General features: G+C 39.4%; 1 protein-coding gene and 1 long non-coding RNA gene across 2 annotated transcripts in view; one reads left to right on the forward strand and one right to left on the reverse strand.

The window, feature by feature from the left end:
* Positions 1-24151, reverse strand: part of LOC141584547 (uncharacterized) — a 140367-nt gene that overhangs the window by 52442 nt on the left and 63774 nt on the right. The window lies entirely within an intron of this gene.
* Positions 12345-13150, forward strand: LOC120364276 (small ribosomal subunit protein eS6-like). Its single transcript, XM_039469679.2, has one exon. It carries the CDS (start codon positions 12365-12367, stop codon positions 13076-13078), a length of 714 nt encoding a protein of 237 aa, XP_039325613.1. The 5' UTR covers positions 12345-12364; the 3' UTR covers positions 13079-13150.

Genomic DNA, 24151 nt, shown 5'->3' on the forward strand with positions numbered 1-24151 from the left:
TCCCTATAATTAAATAACTTTTAAGTGAAACATATATCCAAGACAATTCATTACGTTGGGGGGAATAGGGCATTCCGAACTAACAATCATAATTGAGGCATTCAGACTTCAAGCAGGTAAAGTAAATGAGTGAAATGGATTTGGTGTCATTAATAGGGAGAGATGGGAATCAGGGCAAAGCAGAATGAGTTTGCATGCCTTTGCAAAGGGCACTGTTGTTACAGGCCTCCCAACAAATCCTGTTTTGCAGGAATGCAGACAGTGTTGCTACATTTTTCTCCTTCTCTTCAGAAATCTAGATTACATGTGAAATGTCCAATTTCTAGAATGCTGAGGAGGCCAAAGAAAATATACCTATCCACTGAACTGGGGGCACCAGATGGAAAAGAAATTGAGGAAATAATGTTCTTAATTATCAAGACACCCCTACCTTCTCTTTCTCTGAGCCCTATAATTATATCGAGTAGCATTTAGTTTCCTTCTTCTTCAGCCTGAAGGTTCTAGTTGAATAAAAAATTAATTACATTAGCCTTTAATATTGACTCTGTTTTTTTCTTAGAGTAACTCCCAGATAGGATTAATTCCTAAACTCCTCTAGGGTGGAGAGTAGAATGTTTGCCAATTATTTTTTCTTTCTTTCTTTTTTTTTTTTTTTGAGATGGAATTTCACTCTTGTTGCCCCGGCTGGAGTGCAATGGCGTGATCTCGGCTCACTGCCACCTCCGCCTCCCAGGTTCAAGCAATTCTCCCGCCTCAGCCTCTTGAGTAGCTGGGATTATAGGAGCCTGCCACCATGCCTGGCTAATTTTTTGCATTTTTAGTAGAGACAGGATCCACCCACCTCTGCCTCCCAAAGTGCTGGAATTACAGGTCTGAGACACTGTGTGGGGCCTAATTATTTTCTTCACAAAAGTTTAAAAGGCTTCAAGGTGTGACCTTCACTACTATGTTAATTCTGAAACTCTACCTCCTTTCATCCTTTCTTAAGCAATACTGTATTAACCAAGTATTCTTTGGTCCCTGTAGTAGGTGTTTCTGCTATAAGCAATGCCTGGTAAGGGATCTTAACTTGGGATTTTAAACAGAAAATAATTTAATGAGCATCTGATGGGAAATGATAATTAAGCAAACAAAATTAATTATTTTGATTCTATAAGAAGTTAATAAATACTGCATTGAATTTCTACCACCTCTTCACCCTCCCCAAATCCCAATCCCGCCTGACAGTAATTCCCTACATTTGAATCACATAATGTTCCGAGATCTGCCAATATTTGAGAAGACTCCCTGTTCTTCTCAAATATTGGCAGATCTCGGAAAATTATGTGATTAGATAGACTCCCTAGTCTAGATAGTATAGTACTTTAAATCTTTTCATTACAACAATATAAAAAGGATGGGTCTGCAATAATTAATCACTCTTTATCCTCTATTAGTTGCAATGCCAATATATGTCCAGATGATAACCAAAAAGCTTTCAGCCACCTGGCTGAAGATAGGCTCTGGAATCATTTGAACAGCTCTGATTCTTCAAGCTAACACTGCTTAACTCTTTTGAGAGTGGGCGATGAGAGGTTGAAATCTGAGCTGGGAGCTGAGGTATGCCTTGTGGTACTGAAACTTTTAAAACTTGAGGGTCTTTAAGAAAAAGAATACACATTTACCAATACAAACTTATGTCCAAAGCGTTCTAAAAAGAGTGGACATGGCCGGGCGTGGTGGTTCATGCTTGTAATCCTAGCACTTTGGGAGGCCAAGGGGGATGGATCACCTGAGCACCTGAGACCAGCCTGGCCAACATGGTGAAATCCTGTCTCTACTAAAAATACAAAAAATACAAAAGAAAATGAGCTGGGCATGGTGGCAGGTGCATGTACTCATATCTACTAGGGAGGCTGAGGCAGGAGGATGGCATGAACCGAGGAGGCAGAGGTTGCAGTGAGCCAAGGTGGCGCCATTGCACTCCAGCCTGGACGACAAGAGCAAAACTCCATCTCTAAATAAATAAATAAAGAGTGGACATTACCCTTACTTGAGTTTTTTTCCTTTAATGAGAATATGGTAAGAGGTGCAATCTGTCTTATGACAGTCAACTTTAGGTGTCAACTTGACTGGATTGAGGGATACCTAGACAGCTGGTTTTGTCTTTCTGGAGGACCCTGACTAATACACCTTTCAGGTGTTGAAACCAGAAAATATGTGAGGGAGTTATTTGTAGCTGGGTTCTCAGAGGTACTGACTGAATTCTTTAGAATTCAATATTATTAAGTCCACACATAGAACCTGTTATAAGACAGAAAAAGATGGCCTGTTGTGGCTATTCAGAGACCCATTCTATAACCATTTCTTAAATGTTTCAGTGAAAAAAATGACAAAGTATACACACTGACTTAGACTGTATAAATGGTACCCTTGTCTTACATACATTTATTTATTAAAGAACTAAGAAAGTTCAGATGAAAAATAATGGAGTATAAAGCAAAAGGATGAAGAATGATAAAATTAATACAGATAAATTTATCTCTATTATCTTAATAAATTTATCTTTACTAATAGAAATAAATTTACTAAAGAACTAAGAAAGTTTAGACAAAAAATAATGGAGTCATGAAGTATGAAGCAAAAAGGATGAAGAATGACAAAATTAATAGACATTATTCTAACATCAAAAAGAACATTGAAATATGAGCAAAAAACCCAGATCATACCCAAAGTATTAACTTCTGTTTTGAGGTCATACAAGTGAGGTGGCTCTAAAGCTCTCTCATTATTAGCTTCAGGATAAATCTGCCTCTACTCAGAAGCTCTATCCAATCCCCAGCACAAGGAAACCTAAAATCACTCCAGCACAGGGCATTTTGGCCTTTAAAAAGAAGTTTTTAAACTCAAGGTAGAAAATGTGAGTTTGGTAAAATCTAATTATAACTTCCTCCTGCCTTATTTGAGAATAGAAAGGTTCCGTCTCATCTATCAGACATACAGATAAACAGAGTAATCGAAGAGACTCCCTAACAAAGGCACTCTAAGACAAGTTACAGGCCGAGCACGGTGGCTCACGCTTGCAATCCTAGCACTTTGGGAGGCCGAGGCAGGTGGATCACCTGAGGTCAGGAGTTCAAGACTAGCCTGACCAATATGATGAACTCTGTCTACTACACATACAAAATTTAGCCAGGCATGGTGGCATGTGCCTGTAATCCCAGCTACTTGGGAGGCTGAGACAAGGGAATTGCTTGAACCCAGGAGGCATAGGTTGCAATGAGCTGAGATTGTGCCATTGCACTCCAGCCTGGGCAACAAGAGTGAAACTCCAACTCAAAAAAAAAAAAGAAAAAAAGAAGAAGAAGAAGAGTTATAGATGTTACTCAGACTCTCTTATGGCCAATATTCAGCAGATATTTGATAAAAGAGATTCTTTGGGTTGAATATCTGTTACTTCAATCTGTCCTTTTAAGGAAAAATTGTGTTAAATGTCAGTGAACAGGTTCTTAGCTTCTGCCGGAGATTTTTTGCAAGGATCTTGGGTGAGACTTTTCTTCCGTCTTCCATGTAAGTTTTTTTTCTTTTACTTCTCTCAATAAATATCCTTATTCATTCTAGTATTTGAGCTGCCTATCTACCATCTTTAGGAGTTTCTATCTCTATCCATATTCCTGTTGTGGTAATACAGAACATGCCTTCTGCAAACTGAATCTAGATGGAAATATTTTTTACTGGACCACAAATCCATGTAAGTTTGCCCTACTTTTCAGTTTTTCTTCCTTTAAAAAAATTTTTTTGCTACTTATTGCCTTAATGCTTTTAATTCTGTGACTCAAGGATGTTTTTATTTATTATTTCCTACAGTCTATCTCTTCCATGCTATTTTTGATTTTCTCTGCAGGCTCTCCCTCTTTTTGCTGACATTTGCCCTGAAGCTGCACCTTTTATGTTTTTTTCTTTGGTTCTTTCTTCCAGTAGCTTTAATTCTTGGTAATAATGGGAAGAGATGTGACCATTTAGCAACAGACCAACTTGTTCAAAGATACCTTGCTTTCTAGCCCCCTTACTCTCTTTTTTTTTCAGAGTTATTTCTTTCATTTACTTTAAAGCATCCTTTGGTCACTGATGTTCTATTTTGAGACAGATATAAATGCCACTTTGGAAGTTTTTTGAAAGTTTTTCCTGACCATACAACTACTTTTAAATGTGCGTTAATTGAGACTAGCCAAACACAAAATAGCTGTTGAACAAGGGAGCAGAGCATTTCCAATGGAGCTAGGTAGCCCTTAGGAAAACACAGGACTCTACTCTTGCCGGGAGGGTGGACATGCATGGCTACCAATTTGCCACTCTATAGCAAGCATCACCCCTATAATTAGGAGATGAAAATTATCTTTCAATGTTATAGGAATAAACTGTTCACAATGTATCTTTCTCTTCCATTCTCCACTGAAATAATTCATAGCCTATCTTCTATCTAAGATCCATAACAGACACTAGAAACAAGATTATTACATACAACTAAGAGTAATAAACTCTGTATTTGGTAAAGATTCCATGAAAGATGGTGATAGTCTGTGGTGTTTCTCATTGGCAGTGGCAGGAGGTAGTCATGGTGCAAAGCAGTGTTTAGTAGTGTTGGATCACTCATCTGTTAAGCATAAGTGAATTATGTCACTGATACTCAACTATACACTTATATTACATAATCAGAAATAAAAGGTTGTAATTACTTTTTTCTACCTCACTTTGGCAAACTGAGATTTGCCAAAGTACTGAATTGTTAAGAATTTTTGAGAATTTACCAGTAGTGAATTAGTTACACTTTTAGATGAGCCAATTGGTATGCTTCCAATGACTGATTTGAATTGTAATTCATCTTATACTCACATCCAATTACTTCTCATAGGAAGGGTTCAGAAAAGTTTCCAATACACCAAAGCAAAGCCTTGAAACATGATACTTTTTAATAGAATGACTGAACTTTACTTTCTTCCCCATTCAATTAAGAAAAAAATAGAAAATTAACAATGTATACATTGTTAATTTCTTAATTGAATGGGGAAGAAAGTAAAGTTCAGTCATTCTATTAAAAAGTATCATGATTCTTCAAGCTAGAATGACATTAGAATGAAGGTATTTTTAAGTCTTTGTCCACGTTAATATTTCCTCCCAAATTTTGAAATACCATCTCAAACGTTAAGAAAAAACAAACAAATAAACAAACAAACAAACAAAAAACTGGGATAACTCTCCTCCTAGAGAGGCATACTGAGTTACCATAAAAGTGAGCTAGAGTCTAGACCAGGTTACATTTCTGGGATATAGTAAAGATTTAGTATGAACCAGTCAGAGGTTATGTCAGGAAGCTGTGAGGAATGAATTGCAATTTATTGGTAGCTGAGAAAATGGGATTCAGGTCACAGAATATACTATAGATTTGTTTAGAGGTTGACACACTATTTAGTTCTGAATGACTACAGAAAAGCGAGGTAGAAAAATAAGAGAAAGAAAGGAGCATCAATAGGAGGTTTAGCTAGAGACACAGACCACTGAGAGGAGAAAGAAAAGGAGAATGTAGGAAAGAAGCAGCTATACAGGTAATAAATACTAGTATAAACCTAGAGTACCATGGACTGATTCAGGTTCTTAGAATCCAAGTTTATCCCTGCTAGTTGTCCTCAACTTTTCTGATTGCTTACTGTCTTGTACTCAGTTATTACTATAGACAGAGAAAGGAGTTTTGATTTGTCAAAACACAAACACAGGGCACTGACTGTGCATTCAATACTGGACACTGACCATAGATGTGAGTGGGACAGAGGACTACAGGATTCCTTCCTGTATTCACTATCCAGGAACACAACAAAATACTTTCCCCAAGGGTTTCTGACATGTGCTAAGACCACAATAAATTCTGCCCTTCCTCCAGGCAAATCATAGCTTGGAAAAATCAACTCTTAACACAATATGCTAAGATTAAATCAGTGACCTGGGAACCATAATAATAATATGAATATTTCAGGTTTCTGCAGTGTTCCTAAATGGTGAGAAGAGATAATCATACCAAATTGAAGAAACACTTAAAAGTAATTAGGGCTGAACAAAGATAAAACTGTGAGGTATGGATCCTTAGACCATCTTTGCAACAATTCTGTTTCATTTTCCCTGGTGATGAAATCCCCCATTTCCAATACAGACCAGCTGAATATACTCTCCTCACTACATCATGGAAGACTTTTATTACTTCTAAGGTATAACTGGATGACAATCTAGTAAACATTATCCACTCTAGAGATATTTTTATTGCAATAAGGGCCAAAGCAGTTATCCTAAGAAGGATCATCAAATATATATGTGGTTACCCTTCCTCTGTGATGATGGCAGACATAACAAAACATGGGCTTATTTCCCACTAATACTGGATCAAGCCACAGAATCTTCCTCAATAGTGGTGTTCCAGATTGCCACAAACAACTGAACAAAGTAAGCCACTTAAAACTTATTTGCAATTCAGAATCTATGTCATAAAACTCTAACAGTAACATTTTAAATATCAATCAAGATGCACAAAGAAAGTATGAAATAGATGGAATGATGAAAAGGACTAAGGGATGATAGTTTATATAACTGTAAATCTAGTTCTGCTATCAGCTATGATGTTGAAGGAAAATATTAAATAATTCAATAGTAAATGACAATTCCTGGTAAGAGTGTCATAGACCCAAATTGTCAATAACTACAAAATGCAAAGAGGTCACATTCAAGATTGCAGGTGCAGATGGCTGAGCAAAGATTAAAGCACTGTTTGAAACCTTTTATTTAAACTTTTGTTAAGGTTGTTGTGGAATGGATGGCTATCATTTTCTGCACACTTGTTACAGAATGTGTTTCTACTCTTCAAGAAACAATGCAGAAATTGCAGATCCAAATTACTATATCCCTTTCAAAGTAGCTGCCCTGACAGGATATACATTTATTCCAGCAGTACTGCCATTTCTTAAAACAGTTTTAGAACTCCTCCTGAAATTGCTTTCAGAGCCTGAAGCTAATTTCTTTGACTATCCTCAATAGTAGCAAATCTTCATCCTTTGACAGAGGATTTGATTTTTCAGAGCCTGCCAAAAGTCAAAACTAGTGAATAAAGTAGTTGGTTAAATTGGATTGTAATGTTTGAGTTTCAAAAAAGGTGAGCTACAAAGTTATGAGCCTGGTTTTCTCATGTAGCTCATAAACCACTTCAGAAGGCAATCACAAAAGAGAATTTTTAAAAGTATATTTTAGTTTCTTCCTCTATAAAATAAGTGGATACTACTAAATGATCTCTAAATTCCCTCCCAGCTTTATGATTGTTTCAGTAATTATTTTTTAAAAAACCCACAATCTCTATGTGATTGCAGTTTCTTTTTTATCTTAAAAAAAAAGCCATTCATCATACTAACATAATTCTGGCATATTTTATGTTCTTAATTATCACTGGTATTCATTTTCTCTACTGTCAAATGAGGAAGGGTCTTGAATTGATAACCCTTCAGCTGTACAATGCTATGCTATATATTAGTAACCTATGATTTCACAACAAATTATTCCAAAATTAAGTGGCTTAAACAACATTTATTATTGTAGGTGATTTCTGCATTTCCAACTGAGGTACCCGGATCATCTCACTGGGACTGGTTGGGCAGTGAGTGAAGCTCACAGAGGGTGAGCTGAAGCAGGATGAGGTGTCACTTCACCTGGGAAGTGCAAGGGCTTGGGGAACTCCTTCTCCTAGCCAAGGGAATCTGAGCCCTGCTTATCTGTGTTGTCTGCTTCAGGTTTCTCATAGACTACCATCAAAGTGTCATCTGAGTTGCACTAATTGCAATGTTCAGCTGTAGAAGAAGTTGCATCTGAGTTCACTACATGATTGTTGGCATGGTACCATTCTTTACGAGCCTCAGTCCTTGTTGGCTGTTGGCTGAAGGCTGCACTTAGTTCCTTTTTCACACAGGCCTCTTTGTAAGGCATCTTAAAAGTAAGCAAGCAAAGAAGAGGAAAGAAAGAGAGAGGAAAAGAGAGACTATAGTGAGGTAGGACAGGTAGTCAAGCAAGTGACCATGTTCTCAAGACACAGCAATCATGGTGACTGCATAATCAACACAATAAACAGCATCTGCATTGTAACTGAGCTCATTGAAGCAAAGCTATCTTCAGGAAGGACTTTCTCTTTTAAAGAGCAAGTACATTTTTTATTTTACCTATCCTTAAACTGATGATTTGCTCATTTTAATAATAAAAAGCACACCGATGGGCGGAGATTTAAGATACTAATGAATTTAGGGCAAGATGGCCAAATAGGAACAGCTCCCATCTGTAAATCCCAACGAGATTGATGCAGAAGGTGAGTGATTTCTGCATTTCCAACTGAAGTACCCAGTCATCTCACTGGAACTAGTTGGAGAGGGGGTGCTGCCCATGGAGGTGAGCTGAAGCAAGGTGGGGTATCGCTTCACCCGGGAAGTGCAAGGGGTAAGGGAACTCCCTCTCCTAGCCATTGGAAGCCATTAGGGACTGTACTGTGCACTCTGGCTCAGATACTGTTCTTTTCCCATGGTCTTCACAATCAGCAGACCAGGAGATTCCTTCCAGTGCCTACACCACCAGGGTCTGGATTTCAAGCACAAAACTGGGTGGCCATTTGGGTAGACACCAAGCTAGCTCCTGGAGCTGTTTTTCCATATCCTAGTGGCACTTGGAACGTCAGTGAGACAGAACTGTTCCTCCCCTGGAAAAGGGTCTGAAGCCAAGGGGTCTGGCTTGGCAGGTCCCACCCCACAAAGCCCACCAAGCTAAGATCCACTGGTTTGAAATTCTCGCTGCTAGTACAGGAGCCAGAGCTTGACCTGGGATGCTCCAGCTTGGGGGCGGGGAAGGGCATCCACCACTGCTGAGGCTTGAGTAGGAGGTTTTCCACTCACAGTGTAAACAAAGCCACTGAGAAGTTCAAACTTCAGGCCACTGCAGCCAGACTCCCTCTCAGGAGTCCCTCTCAGGAGCATCTCTGAAAAAAAAAGGCAGCAGGCCCAGTCAGGTACTTATATATAAAATCCCCATCTCCCTGGGACAGAGCACCTGGGGGAGGAGGCAGTTGTGAGCGCACTTTCAGCAGACTTAAATGTCCCTGCCTGACAGCTCTGAGGAGAGAAGCAGGCCTCCCAGCACAGTGTTCAAGCTCTGAGAAGGGACAGACTGCCTCTTCAAGTGGATCCCTGACTTCCATGTATGCTGACTAGAAGACACCACACAGTGGGGGCTGACAGGCTCTTCATACAAAAGAGCTCTGGCTGGCACTGGCAGGTGTCCCTCTGTGACTAAGCTTCTAGAGGAAGGAACAGGCAGCAATCTTTGCTGTTCTTCAGCCTCCACCAGTGATATCCAGGCAAACAGGGTCTGGAGTGAACCTCCAACAAATTCCAGCAGACCTGCAGCAGAGGGGCCTGACTGTAAGAAGGAAGACTAACAAACAGAAAGTAATGGTATTAACATCAACAAAAAGAATGTCCTCTTAGAAACCCCAACCAAAGGTCACCAATCTCAAAGACCAAAGGTAGATAAATCCATGAAGACGGGGAGAAACCAGTACAAACAGGTTGCAAATTCCAAAAACCAGAATGCTTCTTCTCTTTCAAATTATCACAACTCCTCACAAGCAAAGGAACAAATCTGGATGGAGAATGAGTTTAATGAATTAACAGAAGTAGATTTCAGAAGGTGGGTAATAACAGACTCCTCCAAGCTAAAGGTGCACATTCTAACCCAATGCAAGGAAGCTAAGAGCCTTGAAAAAAGATTGGACGAATTATTAACTAGAATAAACAGTTTAGAGAAGAACATAAAGGACCTGACGGTACTGAAAAACACAGTTCAAGAACTTTGTGAAACATACAAAAGTATCAATATCCGAATCAATCAAGCAGAAGAAAGGATATCAGAGATTGAAGCTCAACTCAATGAAATAAAGCAAGAAGACGAGATCTGAGAAAAAAGAGTGAAAAGAAATGAAGAAAGCCTTCAAGAAATATGGGACTAGGTGAAAAGACCAAACCTACATTTGTTTGGCTACCTGAAAGTGACAGAGAGAACAAAGCCTCATTGGAAAACATTCTTCAGGACATTTATTATCCAGGAGAACTTCCCCAACCTAGCAAGGCAAGCCAACATTCAAATTCGAGACATACAGAGAACATCACAAAGATACTCCTCAAGAAGAGCAACCCAAGACACATAATTGTCAGATTCACCAAGGTTGAAATGAAGGGAAAAATGCTAAGGGCAGCCAGAGAGAAAGATCGGGTTACCCACAAAGGGAATCCCATCAGACTAACAGTGGATCTCTCAGCAGAAACTCCACAAGCCAGAAGAGAGTGGCTGTCAATATACAACACTCTTAAAGAAAAGAATTTTCAACCCAGAATTTCATATCCAGCCAAACTTAGCTTCATAAGTGAAGGAGAAATAAAATCATTTTCAGACAAGCAAATGCTGAGAGACTTTGTCACCACCAGCCCTGCCTTACAAGAACGCCTGAAGGACGCACTAAACATGGAAAAGAACAGCCAGTACCAGCCACTGAAAAAAGATACCAAATTGTAAAGACCATCGACACTATGAAGAAACTGCATCAACTAACGGGCAAGATAACCAGCTAGCATCAAAACAACAGAATCAAATTCACACATAACAATATTAACCTAAAATGTAAATGGGCTAAATGCCCCAATTAAAAGACATAGACTGGCAAATTGTATAAAGGGTCAAGACCCATCAGTGTGCTGTATTTAGGAGACCCATCTTACGTGCAAAGACACACATAGGTTCAAAATAAAGGGATGGAGGAAGACTTATCAAGCAAATGGACAGCAAAAAAAAAAAAAAAAAAAAAAAAAAGCAGGGGTTGCAATCCTAGTCTCTGATAAAACAGACTTTAAACCAACAAAGACCAAAAGAGACAAAGAAGGGCATTACATAATGGTAAAGGGATCAATACAACAAGAAGAACTAACTATCCTAAATATATATGCACCCAATACAGGACCACCCAGAGTCATAAAGCAAGTTCTTAGAGACCTAAAAAGAGTCTTAGACTCCCACTCAATAATAGTGGGAGACTTTACCACCCCACTGTCAATATTAGACAGTTCAATGAGAAAGAAAATTAACAAGGATATTCAGGAATTGAACTCAGCTCTGGACCATGTGGACCTAACAGACATCTACAAAACTCTCTACTCCAAATCGACAGAATATACATTCTTCTCAGCAGCATATCACATTTATTCTAAAATTGACCACTTAATTGGAAGTAAAACACTCCTCAACAATTGCAAAAGAATGGAAACCATAACAAACAGTTTCTCAGACCACAATGCAATCACATTAGAACTCAGGATTAAAAAATGCACTCAAAATCGTACAACTACATGAAAACTGAACAACCTGCTTCTGACTAACTACTGGGCAAATAACAAAATTAAGGCAGAAATAAGTAAGTTCTTTGAAACTAATGAAAACAAAGACATAACATACCAGAATCTCTGGGACACAGCCAAATCACTGTTTAGACGGAAATCCGTAGCACTAAATGTCCACAGAAGAAAGCAAGAAAGATCTAAGATCGACACCTTAACATCACAATTGAAAAATTAGAGGCTGGACGCGGTGGCTCAAGCCTGTAATCCCAGCACTTTGGGAGGCCGAGGTGGGTGGATCACGAGGTCAAGAGATCAAGACCATCCTGGTCAACATGGTGAAACCCCGTCTCTACTAAAAATACAAAAAATTAGCTGGGTATGGTGGCACGTGCCTGTAATCCCAGCTACTCAGGAGGCTGAGGCAGGAGAATTGCCTAAACCCAGGAGGCGGAGGTTGCGGTGAGCCGAGATTGCGCCATTGCACTCCAGCCTGGGTAACAAGAGCGAAACTCCGTCTCAAAAAAAAAAAAAAAAAAAAAAAGAAAGAAAAGAAAAATTAGAGAAGCAGGAGCAAATAAATTTAAAAGCTAGCAGAAGATAAGAAATAACTAAGATCAGAACAGAATTGAAGGGGACAGAAAAATGAAAAACCCTTCAAAAAAAAAAAAAAAAAAAAAAAAGAATCCAGTAGATACTTTTTTGAAAGGATCAACAAAATAGATAGAATGCTAGTCAGACTAATAAAGAAGAAAAGAGAGAAGAATCTAACAGATGCAATAACAAATGATAAAGGGGATATCACCACTATTACACAGAAATACAAACTACCATCAGAGCATACTATAAACACTTCTACACAAATAAACTAGAAAATATAGAAGAAATGGGCTCTTTTCCGTGGCACCTGGAAGGCGTATAGCTGCTTTAGGATGAAGCTGAACATCTCCTTCCCAGCTACTGGCTGCCAGAAACTCATTGAAGTGCACGATGAACGCAAACTTCGTACTTTTTATGAGAAGTGGATGGCGACAGAAGTTGCTGCTGACGCCCTGGGTGAAGAATGGAAGGGTTATGTGGTCCGAATCAGTGGTGGGAACGACAAACAAGGTTTCCCCATGAAGCAAGGTGTCTTGACTCATGGCCGTGTCCGCCTGCTACTGAGTAAGGGGCATTCCTGTTACAGACCAAGGAGAACTGGAGAAAGAAAGAGAAAATCAGTTCGTGGTTGCATTGTGGATGCTAATCTGAGCGTTCTCAACTTGGTTATTGTAAAAAAAGGAGAGAAGGATATTCCTGGACTAACTGATACCACCGTGCCTCGTCGCCTGGGGCCCAAAAGAGCTAGCAAAATCCGCAAACTTTTCAATCTCTCTAAAGAAGATGATGTCCGCCAGTATGTTGTAAGAAAGCCCTTAAACAAAGAAGGTAAGAAACCTAGGACTAAAGCACCCAAGATTCAGCGTCTTGTTACTCCACGTGTCCTGCAGCACAAACGGCGGCCTATTGCTCTGAAGAAGCAGCGTACTAAGAAAAACAAGGAAGAGGCCGCAGAATATGATAAACTTTTGGCCAAGAGAATGAAGGAGGCTAAAGAGAAGCGCCAGGAACAAATTGCGAAGAGACGCAGACTTTCGTCTCTGTGAGCTTCTACTTCTAAGTCTGAATCCAGTCAGAAATAAGATTTTTTGGGTAACAAATAAATAAGATCAGACTCACAAAAACATATATATATATATATATATATATATATATATAAAAGAAATGGATAGCCGGGCGCGGTGGCTCAAGCCTGTAATCCCAGCATTTTGGGAGGCCGAGGCGGGTGGATCACGAGGTCGAGAGATTGAGACCAACCTGGTCAACATGGTGAAACCCCGTCTCTACTAAAAATACAAAAAATTAGCTGGGCATGGTAGCTCGTGCCTGTAATCCCAGCTACTCAGGAGGCTGAGGCAGGAGAATTGCCTGAACCCAGGAGGCGGAGGTTGCGGTGAGCCGAGATCGCGCCATTGCACTCCAGCCTGGGTAACAAGAGCGAAACTCCGTCTCAAAAAAAAAAAAAAAAAAAAAAGAAATGTATAATGGATAAATTCCTGGGCACATATACCCTCCCAAGACTAAACCAGGAAGAAGTTGAATCCCTGAAAAGACCAATAACAAATTCTGAAATTGAGGTAGTAATTAATAGCCTACCAACCCAAAAAAGTCCAGGAGCAGATGGATTCACAGCCACATTCTACTAGAGGTACAAACAGGAGCTGGTTCCATTCCTTCTTAAACTATTCCAAACAATAGAAAAAGAGGGAATCCTCCCTAACTCATTTTATGAAACCTGCATCATTCTGATACCAAAACCTGGCAGACACAACAAAAAAAGAAAATTTTACACCAATATCTCCGATGAACATCAAATCAAAAATCTTCAATAAAATACTGGCAAACCAAATCCAGCAGCACATTAAAAAGCTTATCCACCACAATCAAGTAGGCTTCATCTCTGGGATGCAAGGCTGGTTCAACATACGCAAATCCATAAACATAATGGATTAACGACTTAAACGTGAGACCTAAAACCCTAAAAGAAAACTTAGGCAATAACATTAAGGACATAGGCATGGGCAAAGTCTTCATAACTAAAACACCAAAAGCAATGGCAACAAAAGCCAAAATAGACAAATTGAATCTAATTAAACTAAAGAGCTTCTGCACAGCGAAAGAGACTATCATCAGAATGAACAGGCAATCTAAAGAATTGGAGAAAATTTTTGCAATCTATCCATCTGACAAATGGCTAATATCCAGAATCAACAAGGAACTTCAGGAAATTTACACACACACACAGACACACACACACCACAATAAAAAGTGGGCAAAGGATATGACAGTAACTTTTCAAAAGAAGACATTTATTCAACCAACAAACATATGAAAAAAAGCTCATCATCACTGGTCATTAGAGATATGCTAATCAAAACCACCGTGAGAGACCATCTCACATCAGTTAGAATGGCAGTCATTAAAAAGTCAGGAAACAAGAATGCTTTTACGCTGTTGGTGGGAGTATCAATTAATTCAACCATTGTGGAAGATAGTGTGGCAATTCCTCAAGGATCTAGAACTAGAAATACCCTTTGATCCAGTAATCCTATTACTGGGTATATACTCAAAAGATTATAAATCACTGTAGTATAAAGACATATGCACACGTATGTTTATTGCAGCACTGTTCACAATAGCAAAGACTTGGAACCAATCACAATGCCCATCAGTGATAGACTGGATAAAGAAAACGTGGCACATATATACCATGGAATACTATGCAGCCATAACAAAGGGTGAGTTTATGTCCTTTGCAGGAACATGGATGAAGCTGGAAACCATCATTCTCAGCAAACTAACACAAGAACAGAAAACCAAATACTGCATGTTCTCACTCATAAGTGGGAGTTGAACAATGAGAACACATAAACACAGGAAGGGAACATCATACACCGAGGCCTGTAGGGGTGGGGGTAGAGAGGCTAGGGGAGGGATAGCAGTGGGTGGGGGTACTGGGGAGTGATAACATTAGGAGAAATACTTAATGTAGATGACAGGTTGACCGGTGCATCAAACCACCATGGCATGTGTATACCTATCCAACAAACCCGCACGTTCTGCACATGTATCCCAGAAGATCAAGTATAATAAAAGAAGATGCAATGTATGAACAAAGATGTACAGCAATTGTGCATGTGTACCCAGGGGACCACCCAGAACATGCTTACTAGTAACACCTCTTTATGAATAATCATATAAGTCTCCTTAAAGGGAGCCTCCCTAGTGCCAGTCTTGGCTGTCTCATCCTGCTCTGAATCCTTATGAGTGAGGACATACAGTGTTTGGTTTTCTGCTCTTGTGTCAATTTACTGAGAATGATGGTTTCCAGCTTCATCCATGTCCCCTGCCTATTCTGTACCTAACTTTCAAAATGCTCTTTTTCTTTTTGAAATAAATTATTCTATACTACAGCCCTTTGCTAAGTGGTTGAAATTATTTTAAGAAGACAGGAACCAAGGTATCATATCAGCTGTCAACAGCAAGATGGAAGTCATAGTTTTTGTAACCTTATTTCAGAATTGACATCCATCACTTTTGCCATGTTCTGTTCTTTGGAAGAGAGCAATTAAGTCCAGCCCATACTCAAGGGGAAGGAGTCACACATGGGACTGAACATAAGCAGGCAGAGATGACAGGGATTCAGTTTATAAGCAGCCTACCATTGTCTTCCCTGTGGCTCCCAATGATTCTCATTTCTTACACATGAAAAATATGTGAACCATCTCTTAAGTCTCTGTAAAACTCATGCCATTATGGTATCAGATGAAGGTCCAGTATCTCCTTATCTAAATCATGTCCAAGTATATGAAGGAGTCTCCTTGAGTGCAGTTCCTTAAGTATAGCCCTGGGAGCACAGTTCTTCTCTATCTGTGAACTTGTGAAACCCGAAAGACAAGTTATCTGCTACCCAACAAACAATGGTGAGGCAGACATAAAATGACAGATACAGATATTCCTGTTCAAGACAGGGAAAACTGGGAGATGTGATGCATAATGTACTAAAGTGAATTATAAAGAAAGGCATACCTTACTCTGCTGTAGACCATAAATCCTTCTCATGAAGGGGTTTTGGAAGCGCACTTGTATCTATAATTCATTTGTAATAAATTTTTGTGAATGGAGTGTGTTAGAGACTACAGTTAATTTTTTTCACATATGGATATGAAAATTTATAGGTCTAAATGTAAAATTCTGACCACACCAAGTTATAGCAAGAACATGTAGCAACTGGAACTCCAATATACTACTGAAAGGAGTGAAAACTGATATAACAATTTTGGAAAATCTTTGGCAGTACTTACTAAAGCCAAAGTCATATACGTCATGATCTACAAGTTCAATGCTAGATACATAACCTATAGAAATGTACACATATATGCACCAAAGTACATGTACATGAATGTCTAGAGCAGTACTAGTCTTAAGTCCAAAAAGGAATTATTCAAATGACTACTAATGTAATGAATAGATAAATTACATATTTCAAAAATTAGTTATTTTACATTAAAAAAGAGAAAACTTCACCAACAATACAGATAAAGCTCACAGACATAATGATGAGTGAAAGAAATCAGACAAAGAATACATGCTGTACAATTTTGTTTACAGAAAGTTACAATTCAAACTAATTAATGATGAACAGAATAGTGATTAATTTTAGGAGAGCAAATAGAGGAAACATGAGGAAGTTTTCAAATATACAATGTTTATAATGTGACCTAGTTGGTTGTTACATCAGAATATTTACTTTGTAAAAAAGATTCATTGAGCTATATATTTTCACATGTTGTACACTTTAGAGTATGTTGTACTCCAGTGAAAAAATATTACATTGTCTATAAACAAATAGCTTAGAGAACAAAGAAATGAAAAGGTGCCTTGCATATCCAAAAAGTGGTTCAATTTTATTCATAATATGAGACGCAAATTAGCCATATATTGTGATACCACTTCTTACCTATCAGATAGGCGAGAGCCTATACATATTGGATATGTTCTGTTAGATAGGCTGTGGGTAAACGGGACCACTCATATGTTGCCAGTGACAATGTCAAATGGTATAACACCAATGAAGGCAAGCTTGGTGATATCTAGGAAATTTACACAGCTATTTACCTCTGATCCAGCAATCACACTTTTAGCAATCTATTTCTAATATATACTGTCATAACGTGAAATTACTTTTTATGCTGAATAGCCTTTGTTTGCCACTCCAGATCTCTTATCCACCCTTCTACACCCTGCTCGGAGACTGGTACTGAACTTTTTGACCCACATCAATTTGGGTCAGCAAATATTTTCCATAAAGAGCCGCATATATTTTAGTAAGTGAGGGCCATATAGTCTCTACTAAACTGTCGTTATGGTGTGAAAGCAGGCACAGATAATACATACACAAATGAACATGGCTGTGTTGCAATAAATCTTGTTTACAAAAGCAGGCCACAGACTGGATTTGGCCTGTAGGCCATAGTTCATTAACCCTCGGACTACATTAACTAGATTCCTCTGGTTTCCACTTAGGTTTCGCCCATAGAGGACGTCAGTCAGAGACTGGAGGCAGGAGGAAAGTAAGTTTGGGGTATTTATTTCTCATCTCCTTCTGGGCCAAGTCAATATTCCTCTACCTGGGGCCCAGGTTCTATCAGGCAGCCCTGTTTAACAGCTATAGCTACTACTTTAATGACAGTGGTTTTCCAGATTTCAGTAACTACTCTTATAATCTTATTTTAGGCCAAATGGAGGGGAAATGACTCTCAAAGGATACTAGCATTTGTCTTAACATTTTTTGTCTCCCTTGACCCTTCTTTACATCTCTATGAATAATAATTTTATTAGCTGCTCCTCAATAATCCAGCCTGAGTGTGCCACCTGCTTCCTGCCAGTACTCTGACTTCTTGATAGGTTATTCATTATGGCATTATTTTTGCAAAATTTGGAAACAAACGAATATTTACCACCAAGAAACTTACCCTTCCACATGATGCTCTGAGTCTGGGAGGTCGAGGCTGCAGTTGAACTGAGATCAAGCCACTGTACTCCAGCCTGAGCAACAGAGTGAGATCCCGTCTCAAAAAAGAAGGGGGGAAAAAGAAACGGAAGCTAACCCAAAGCCTGATCTATATATTCTGGCTGCATGGTTCTATCTTTACTCTATATTTTTCATCACCCTGTTCAAGATTTCTCACGTCTGCCTCTCCCCACAACACTGCCTTTGATCTCAACTAACCACAGATTAGAAAGTGGCAATATTAGTTTGTCTTTAGTACCACTCACCAAATATTTGTATTTGTATGCTTTCTCACGTCTCTTGAAGTTATCTGTGGCCTTGAACTTACTTTAGACAACGAAGTGTGAGTGGAAGGTAAACAGAAAGGATGTGTGTTACTCTGGACACAAGCATTAAAAGCCAGTATGTAATGCATCCCATTCTCTGTTCACTTTGGATGACTTGCAGTGTTAGAAGCAGTGGTATCTTGTTCAATGGGGATCCTGTAGTAAAAACCATGGGGAGTGGGAGGCACATCCAACATGCAATGAACATATAATGTGAGGAAGAAATACACTTGGTGGTTTAAAGCCATAAGGATTTTCAGGGTTTTTGTTACTTCAGAATAACCTAGGGTATTCTGATTGATAGCTGTCTTAATACTTTTCTCCACTTCTGTCACTTCTATTATCTAGCCAACCCAGACAAGTGATGTCACTGCCTCTGTCCTTGAATCTTATCCTCTGCCTTATCTTTTTTTTTTTTTTTTTTAAGACGGAGTTTCGCTCTTGTTACCCAGGCTGGAGTGCAATGCCGCGATCTTAGCTCACCGCAACTTCCGCTTCCTGGGTTCAAGCAATTCTCCTGCAAGTAGCTGGGACTACAGGCATGCGCCACTATGCCCAGCTAATTTTTGTATTTTAGTAGAGACGGGGTTTCACCATGTTGACCAGGATGGTCTCGATCTCTTGACCTCGTGATCCACCCATCTCGGCCTCCCAAAGTGCTAGGATTACAGGCATGAGTCACCGCGCCCGGCCCTATGCCTTATCTTTTAAGAGAAGGTGGTGGTTGTTTTTCATTCTACATGTACCTATTCTAATTTTTTTGAATCTCTCCAGGTCTACGACCTAAAATTTTAACATAGTATTAGCTGTGATTACCTGTATTTAAAATGTAAATTAAAATTATGTGATTATCTGTATTTAAAAAAATCATACTAATATATATTTAGTGGGCTACTTCTCTAAATAAAGGAATGGAAATAATATTCTGAGGCTGGAAACAGTAAAAAGCACCACAGAGCCTATTTTTAATTCTACTCCCTCAAATACCATGTTGAGTCAGTTATATCAGTAATATTTGGATGCCCATATTCACCCAATACTACCTGCTACAACCTTGGAAGAACTTGTATATTAAGGGTGTACTTTTCAGCCCATAAAGCTGAAGCCACAGTATGATTTAGTTTTGATCTCACCTAAAAACTACATGTAGGCATTCTGTGTTCTGCCAATGAGCCTGCTGAAAGACAACAAATGCCATGCGATCCAAGTGTGTCCTAGTTTTTCTTTAAATTTAAGACAGATGATAGCATGTTATAGAAAACTTTACCATAGAAATTAAGTTACCTGTGACCTTTCGTAGCTCTACTTATGGCAATTATGTCCCAACTTCTATAATAAAATAAATATAAATCAAAGTTCCCAGTCTCATCAAGATCCCCTAATGTGCCTTAAAGCAACAATATGTGACTTATATTCTTGCCTCAGAGGTTTAAATGTAAATGACACATTATCTAAAAGATTATCTTTTGAATCTGACACACATTGCCTTTCTGAAATCTTATATGGCCTACATAAAGTTTAATAAAAATTGCAAATTTTCCTTTGTAGAAGTTAATATATAATTATTAGTTTCACCCACTTGAAATTGCCAATATTTAACAAATTTGACCTATAAAAGTGGCAATTTATGGTTAAATCTAATAACTTTCTACATATTATGTTGTTGCATTTTCCTTCATAAACATGATGAAAACGTACAAGAAGAAATTGGTCATTTTCTCCCCCAAACTCTGCTCCTACTTTTATATTCCTTATCTTGATGAATGCACCATTGACTACCCAGTTGTCCAAGTAAACGTGGAAGTTATAATTAAGTCTTCCATCTTCCTTTCCTTTTACAGCCAATTGGTAATGAACTCTATTTTTCCTTAAAATATCCTAAAAATTCTACACTGGCTCCATTGCTACTGCCTTGGCTCAATTTGTGATCTGCCACAGATGGGGTTCCCAAGGAAGCAGACTGAGATAGAGATTATAGCCAGAAGGAAGGTTCTTAAGATTGCCACATGTTTAAGGGAAGGGAATCAAGGAGGACTGAGCAGAGGGAAAAGCTGGGCTGCGAGGCACTCTCAAGAAAAGCTTCAGCAGATTCTGTAAGTAGTTTCTTAGGGTTTTTGGTTTGGTTTTAAGAGACAGGGTCTCACTCAGTCACCTAGGTTGAAGAACAGTGGTACAGTCACAGCTTACTGCAGCTTAGAACTCCTGAGCTCAAGTGATCCTTCCATCTCAACTTTCTAAGTAGCTAGGACTACAGGTTCATGCCTGTAGTTTGTGTCTAGCTAATTTTTTTTTTTTTTTTTTTTTTTTTAGAAATGGTTACCCAGGCTGGTCTAGAACTCCTGGCTTCAAGCAATCCTCCTGCCTCAGCCTCCCAAGTAGCTAGAATTACAGGCATAAGCCACCACACCCAGCCCACAAGGAATTCTATAGTTGAGATGGCCATTCCGAATTATATTACACTAGAGCAAAGGGATGAGGTCTTTATACTTTTGCATCAACAAGTCATTAAACATGGTCTGGGAAAGAAGTATGGCCTTAAGAGAGGGCATGCTTTTCAGCCTAGGCAGTTTCTAAGACGTCTGGAAGCTAAAGGGTGTCTGCTGGCAGCATTCGCAGAGGGAAGAAGAAACTCTTCAGTTCTGAAGGGGCATCTGGGAAGCATATCATAACATCCATTAAAGTTTGTCCTCTATAATGCTCAGATCCACTCTTCACCATAAGTTCCAGAAGCAGCTCCTCCAGGATTCCATGGGCATCCTTTATAAGAGGAATGTCCGTGGAACAAAACATAATCTTTACCTCTGTAACTGGTCTTCAGACCACAGCTGATGCTCACACCTCTCTTCTGTTATGCATTCTAGATTCCTTTTACCTTCACATAGCATTCTGTTAGCCTTGATGTTTTTCCTGGTATTGTGACTGAGACCCTCATCTTCAAATGTCTAAGCCTACAGTAACTGTGCCTTTCTTAGACCCCAAGTACTGCCCTTGTCCTTTTAACATCAAAACTGGGGAAGGGGTTACCAAGAGATGATGCTCAAGTGGATATTAGAAGCCAAGTGTACTTTTCCTGCCCCATGAAGTAAAAACAGCTCTCAGTCCTTGTACAAGTCAAGTGTACTTTTCTGCTCCAATAAGTAAAAATAGTTCTAAGTCCTCATGATAATTAGGGTTGATACCCCTGCCAAGAGAGTCACTCCTCCTCTTGCCTGCTTCTCCCTTGGTAAGATGAACCTGAAGTGCCCAGGAAACAGCTGTAGCTTTTAGTCCAATGAGACTCTTGTGTATTTGGAAACCAAACCTCTAAACTCATGAAGCCCAGAGTTGCAGAAATAGAAAACATTCCCCAAGAGGGTCAATGGTAATGATGGTAAGTGGGGCTCCTTGGCTTTTAACTCATGGGTCAGCCAGGTTTGGTGGCTCATGCCTGTAATCCCAGAACTTTGGGAGGCCGAGATGGGCAGATCATGAGGTCAGGAGTTCGAGACTAGCCTGACCAACATGGTGAAATCCCAAGTCTACTAAAAATACAAAAATTAGCTCAGCATGATGGTGCGTGTCTATAATCCCAGCTACTCAGGAGGCTGAGGCAGGAGAATCTCTTGAACCCAGGAGGCGGAGGTTGCAGTGAGCCGGTATCACACCACTGCAATCCAGCCTAGGTGACAGAGTGAGACTCTGCCTCAAAAAACACCACCACCACCAAAACTCATGGGTCCCAGATCAATGAATTTGAACTATAGGGAAACAGCATCATGTAAATGTCACTGGTTCAAAGCAGGGTTTCTCAACCTTGGCATTATTAATATTTTGAGCTGAATAATTTTTTGTTTGTGGAGGCTGCTCTATGCATTGTAAGATATTTAGTGTACTTCTGCCCACTATCCACTAGATACCAGTACAATACAACCTACCCCAGTTCCTTTCCCCAAGACCCCCGACTCCACTTATCATGACAACCAAAGGGTGTCTCCAGACATTGTCAAATATTTCTCCAGGGGTATAACTGCCCCTGACTGAGAACCATTGATTGAAGATCATATTGGAGGGATATATTGGAGGATGGTGTCCCACCATTGCTAGGCATTACCTCTGAGCTGACATTTCAGCTATACCCTTAATAGGCCATTTTATTGCTCTATAAAGTTGTCAGCTTTCTGGGGGGGTACAGTATGTGATGTGCCCAGTGGGTCCAATGGTTATACACCCATTCCCATACTTTGTTTGCCATCAAAGTGATTCTTTAGTCTAATACAATGTAGGTTAGAATGCCATACAAATGAGAAAATGCTGTAAACCCTCAGATAAGAATGCTGGTTGAGGCTCTGCAGGCAAGAAAGGCAAATCAGTACCTGAATATCTATCTCTTTCTATCAAAATAAATAGCTGCTCCTTGCGGTGTGAAGGGGGACTAATGTGATCAACTTATTACCAAGTAACTGATTGAGCGTAAGGAGTTGAGAGATGGTGCCACATTGACAGACTCAGTATTCGTTTCTGCTGCTGGAAGATTGGACATCTGATAGCAACAGTGGCTTCCTAAGTTTTGATAAGTGAAAGTCTATGCTGTTTTGTCCACGCCTGGCCTCCAGCTTTGCCATCATGGTCACCCATTCATATGTCCATTGTAACAGCACTGGTGTAGATGAAGAGGAGACCAGTTTCTATCAACCAGGGGAGTTGTGGTTCTACCTGATTGCTTAATGCCTCCTCCATGGTGAATGCTTTCTAAGTGCATACATGTGATACAAATATTTTCACATTTGGTGCCCACTTGTATAGGTCTCTACCCCAGAACACCACAGAGCATCTCTTCCCATCCCTGATACCTCTAATACCATAGGAAATGCAAGACTGTATGGCCAAAGAGGTAGGGCTACTATCACCACAGCATGGATTTGCTACAAAGCCACTTTCTTCACTAAACTGGTAGCTTTTCCTGTCACCTGGTATATGGGTTGGAGCAGTATTCTCAGCTGTGGAAATTTTCTGACAAAAAAGGGGGGCCTAATAAGCTTTGTGTTATCCCTTTTCAAGGTAGGAAGTTCCAAATGCAATAATCTGTCATTTTGCTGATGTCTCACAAAGGCTTCTTGGTGTTACATATCACTGTTAGGTGGAAGAGCGTGATGTTCTGTAAGATGTCCAGCTGGTCCAGGTTTGTCCTGACTATATTAAAACAGAGGGAAGACGAGCTGATGTAGCCCTAGGGCAAAACTGTGAATGGATACACTTGTCTGTTAGTAGTGAATGAAAAGTCTTTTGATTCTATTATGCTTGTTTGTTAGGAAATAAGGCATACAAATTTATTTAACATGTACACACGAGAAGAACGACAGAGTGATTATCCCTGATTCTGTTTTTGATAGGGGTGGAAAAAATACATTTATCAGCTTGTTAGCTACATATCATTACTTGAAACCACATCAATACATAGAAAGCATTCCACATTGACACAGAAGCTGTAATTGGGAATAGTATTTAGTGGAGTTTGTGGTAGATAACTGTCTTCCTCCAAAATCTGCCTAATTTCTGCAGGAGCCAGACTGATGAATTAAGTGGCAATATGAAGGGGAGCATCACTCTTGCATTCTTTAGGTCTAAAAGGGTTACACGAGATTATATCATTTCTTTGGGATGCAATATTGCTTTTGATTTACTATATTGCTTGGGGAGGGAGCAGTTTCAGAGCATGTCCAAATTCTCTGAGCCTCTTAAATCCTTTCTTCAATTGCCTACTATGGCAATTCAGGTATTTAATACTTCATTTATTGTGGGTC

The sequence above is a fragment of the Saimiri boliviensis genome, chromosome 5 (assembly GCF_048565385.1).
Source record: "Saimiri boliviensis isolate mSaiBol1 chromosome 5, mSaiBol1.pri, whole genome shotgun sequence".
NCBI classification, from domain to species: Eukaryota; Metazoa; Chordata; class Mammalia; order Primates; family Cebidae; genus Saimiri; species Saimiri boliviensis.

Coding starts and splice junctions, on each gene's coding strand:
- LOC120364276 (XM_039469679.2), top strand. CDS start 12,365: ATGAAGCTGAACATCTCCTTCCCAGCTACTGGCTGCCAGAAACTCATT.